The sequence below is a fragment of the Musa acuminata genome, chromosome BXJ3-6 (genome assembly GCF_036884655.1).
Source record: "Musa acuminata AAA Group cultivar baxijiao chromosome BXJ3-6, Cavendish_Baxijiao_AAA, whole genome shotgun sequence".
In the NCBI taxonomy this organism is placed as follows: domain Eukaryota; kingdom Viridiplantae; phylum Streptophyta; class Magnoliopsida; order Zingiberales; family Musaceae; genus Musa; species Musa acuminata.
The window spans coordinates 17,009,872-17,014,106 of record NC_088354.1 but is presented as its reverse complement, the minus strand read 5'-3'; the positions used below and the strand labels follow the sequence as shown (position 1 = coordinate 17,014,106).

General features: G+C 39.0%; 1 protein-coding gene across 1 annotated transcript; it reads right to left on the bottom strand.

Annotated features, from left to right (window-relative positions):
* Window positions 1-2,550: 2,550 nt before the first annotated feature.
* Window positions 2,551-3,618, bottom strand: LOC135641393 (uncharacterized). Its single transcript, XM_065156750.1, has one exon. The coding sequence runs from the start codon at window positions 3,616-3,618 to the stop codon at window positions 2,551-2,553; it is 1,068 nt and encodes a 355-aa protein (XP_065012822.1).
* Window positions 3,619-4,235: the final 617 nt, after the last annotated feature.

Here is a 4,235-nt window from a genome sequence, read left to right as displayed (position 1 = left end):
TGCCTCACATCCTTAAGCACCAACTTGCAGCCAAGGTTGGTCTTTAAATGGATATCACCCATGCCAATGATGTCTGTTGTGCCATAGTTGCCCATCTTGACAACACCAAAGTTTCCAAACTTGTATATAGCAAAAAACTCCCTCCGTGGTGTAGCATGATAAGAAGCACCTATGTCAATCACCCACTCAAGATCCTGACACACACAAGAAAAAATATTATCAGAAGGAGACAAAATCAAATAATCACCACCCTGCACTGTAGCTGTAGTATTATCCTTTAACTCTGTAGACTCCAATTCTTTTCCCTTTTTCTTGTTCTTCTTAGGTTGCTTACATTGGTTCTTGTAATGTCCTTTCTCACCACAGTTATAGCAAACAATATCTTTTCTTGATCTTGACTTGCTCCTACCCATACGTGAACTGCTTCTAGACTTTGACCTTCCTCTGTTCTCTGAGATAAGTGCCTGTGAATCATTCTGAGATGTTGCTGAACTCTTTCTTCTCAACTCCTCATTCAACAAACTGCTTGTTACTTGACTCATAGTGACAATACCATCTGGCGCAGAATTACTATGGGAAACCACTAGTGTCTCCCAACTTTCTGGTAATGAACTGAGAAATAACAATGCCTGCAACTCATTATCAAGAGACATTTTCATAGAGGATAACTGGTTAGTAATACTCTGCATTTCATTCAAATGATCAGCAATAAAAGCACCCTCTCTATATTTTAGGTTCACAAGTTTTCTGATCAAAAAAGCTTTGTTGCCAACTGTTTTTCTTTCATAGAGACTTTCCAATTTTTTCCAAAGAGAATATGCAGAAATTTTAGTAGAAACATGGTGAAAGACACTATCATCAAGCCATTGTCTAATAAACCCAATTGTTTTTCGATCTAACCTCTTCCACTCATCATCTGTCATAGTTGTAGGTTTTGCACTATCCCCCTGCAAAGGTCCATACAAATCTTTGCAATACAAGAGATCTTCCATTCTTGGTTTCCATATCATCTAATTATTTCCATTCAAACTAATCATGCGAGAAATATTACTGGCCTCCATGTTCAAATACAAAAATTAAATCACCAAAACCCCGCTCTGATACTAGTTGATGGGGATATAAAGAGGAATAATCTTTGTATATGAACAAATACTAGAAGACCATAATACGCAGCGGAATTAAATAGAAGCACAATCAAACAGAACACCAAGATATACGTGAAAAACCCCTTCAATGTGAAGGGTAAAAACCACGAGGCAAACTAGAGATAACTATGAGAATAATGAATATACAAATCTCAATCTCTTGCCCTAAACCCTAGCAACAACCATAAGAGAATAACTAGGATACAAGGATCACGTCACTGCCCACAATATCTAAAACCTCCTCAAGTAATCACAGCAAGAGTCTACTATAGATTTGATCTAACCTGAGATGAGAACACTGCTAGATGATTGAGAACAGTCTCTCTGCGTTGTCCTTGTCTTCTTCCCTTTCTTTCTCTTCCTTTTCTGCCTTATTCTCCTTCTTCTCTTTGAAATCCCGTGGCACATAAGATCTGCTTCGTTGCTGCCTTTTTATAGCCTTTTTCTGCTTCTAAAACGCAGCCACCACACCCTCCCTAATCTTAATTAGGGTTAGGTTAAGAGGGGGTGTGGGCTATGGGCTGCCCTAGCCCACATGGGCTGAATATGGGCTATCAGCTCAACAAAGGCAGTGTCGACGATGGTGTCAGCGATGAAGGGGTGGTCCACTGGTTGGAAAACGACGCTGGCAATCCTTCTCGCTTGAGCGAGATGGGGATGCGAGGAGAAGCAGTCAATTGTTGTTTCTTATACATTGTCTTCCTTCTTGTCTGGTGATGGTGATTGGATTATTTTAATAGTCAGACAAGATATAGTTTTTTTATATAAGGCTGTTAAATCTACATTGGTTCTTCTTTGGGATAAGAGAAGAAAAATGTTGAGAACCTGCATTAGGATATGAACAGATAGTGCGTGCTCATGAAACAAGATGGATCTCTGTATGTGTGTTGACGCTTCTGAATGGTCTACTTTAACCAATCATAACTATAATTTTAGCACTATTATTTTGGAGCACTCAGGATATTTGAATCTTGTTTATGAGATCAGATGGCTTGAATTTTAGCACCACATAACTAGGTAGAAGGTGATTCTTTTGGATCTGGAACTATGGGAGCTAAAGCTGGATGTTTATATCCATTTTCTTTAATTTGTTTGAAGCTGATGCATCTTATGGGTTTCGACCCGTTCCCACGTCATACTTGATTTGTTATTTACAGATGGAAGCGAAAATAAAAAGGCACAAAACAGAATAGGACAAGTACAATTGAAAGATAATTCAACTAAATAAAGACAATAAAATAGTGTTGATGCAAGACATAAAACATAAAACAAATCTCCACACTCGTAGCATGGTGTTATTTGTAAGTGAAACTAACTAAAGTAACACAATTATAAAAATAAATACTCTGATTCTTCATTATTTAAAGACATTGAAACTTGACGTTGTATCTATATGTCTAATTTCTTAGAACGAAGCTGGTGGTTCTTCTGGATTTGGACCAGTAGGAACTAGACGTTGTATCTGCTTATCTTTCGTTCCTTCGTATGAAACTGGTGGCTCTTCTGGATTTGGACCGGTAGGAACTAGACGTTGGATCTGTTTACCTTCGTATGAAACTGGTGGCTCTTCTGGATTTGGACCGGTAGGAACTAGACGTTGGATCTGTTTACCTTCGTATGAAACTGGTGGCTCTTCTGGATTCGGACCGGTAGGAACTAGACGTTGGATCTGTTTACCCTCCGTTCCTTCGTATGAAACTGGTGGCTCTTCTGGATTCGGACCGGTAGGAACCAGACGTTGGATCTGTTTACCCTCCATTCCTTCGTATGAAACTGGTGGCTCTTCTGGATTTGGACCGGTAGGAACTAGACGTTGGATTTGTTTACCTTCGTATGAAACTGGTGGCTCTTCTGGATTCGGACCAGTAGGAACTAGACGTTGGATCTGTTTACCCTCCATTCCTTCGTATGAAACTGGTGGCTCTTCTGGATTCGGACCAGTAGGAACTAGACGTTGGATCTGTTTACCCTCCATTCCTTCGTATGAAACTGGTGGCTCTTCTGGATTTGGACCGGTAGGAACTAGACGTTGGATCTGTTTACCTTCTGTTCCTTCGTATGAAACTGGTGGCTCTATTGGATCTGGACCACTAGGAGGAACTAGATGTTGGATCTGTTTACCTTCTGTTCCTTCGTATGAAACTGGTGGCTCTATTGGATCTGGGCCACTAGGAGGAACTAGACGTTGGATCTGTTTATCTTCTGTTCCTTCGTATGAAACTGGTGGCTCTATTGGATCTGGACCACTAGGAGGAACTAGACGTTGGATCTGTTTATCTTCCGTTCCTTCATATGAAACTGGTGGCTCTATTGGATCTGGATCACTCGGAGGAATTTGATGTTGAATCTGTTTATATGACATTTCTTCGTTGGTCAGTAGCGCATGCTTCCCAATCCTCGCTCCTGCAACATTGTATGCAAAAAGCGCCGAAAGCACCGCAACGCAAAGTATCACCGCTGCTCTTTGCTCCATGTCTTAGCAATGGTGCAACTCCCCTGCAAGCAACTCCATCCACAATCTGCTTATATACACAAATCTTCCTCTCCAAATTCATTCACTTTTACTGATTCAGGGAACATATCTTTTGTATATCCGATACGACGTTGATTTGGCAGTCTTTTGTGCCTTCCTCAATGGGAGTTGTATAATGTAATGCAGATACGACTATTCCAATCACCAACAATGATGTCAGTCCTAAGAAATCATGCATTGCCCATAATATTTAACAAGATTTGTTTCTACGTGAATCCTTACATTTTGGGAAGTAGAATTATTCCATTGCCCATAATATTTAACAAGATTTGTTTCCACGTGAATCCTTACATTTTGGGAAGTAGATTTATTCAACTGTGAGGTACAAAAGTTATGAGAATAATACACGCACACATACATACATACATACATACATACATACATACATACATACATACATACATACATACATACATATATATATATATATATATATATATATATATATATATATATATATATATATATATATGTTCTTGGTACATTTGAAGTATTTAAAAACATCAAATGACATGTACAGGAATCAATTGAATAGGGAGAAAAGGTATTTATAAAGA

Excerpts from the sequence above, each read along its gene's own strand:
- LOC135641393 (XM_065156750.1), bottom strand. The coding sequence starts at position 3,618 with ATGGAGCAAAGAGCAGCGGTGATACTTTGCGTTGCGGTGCTTTCGGCG.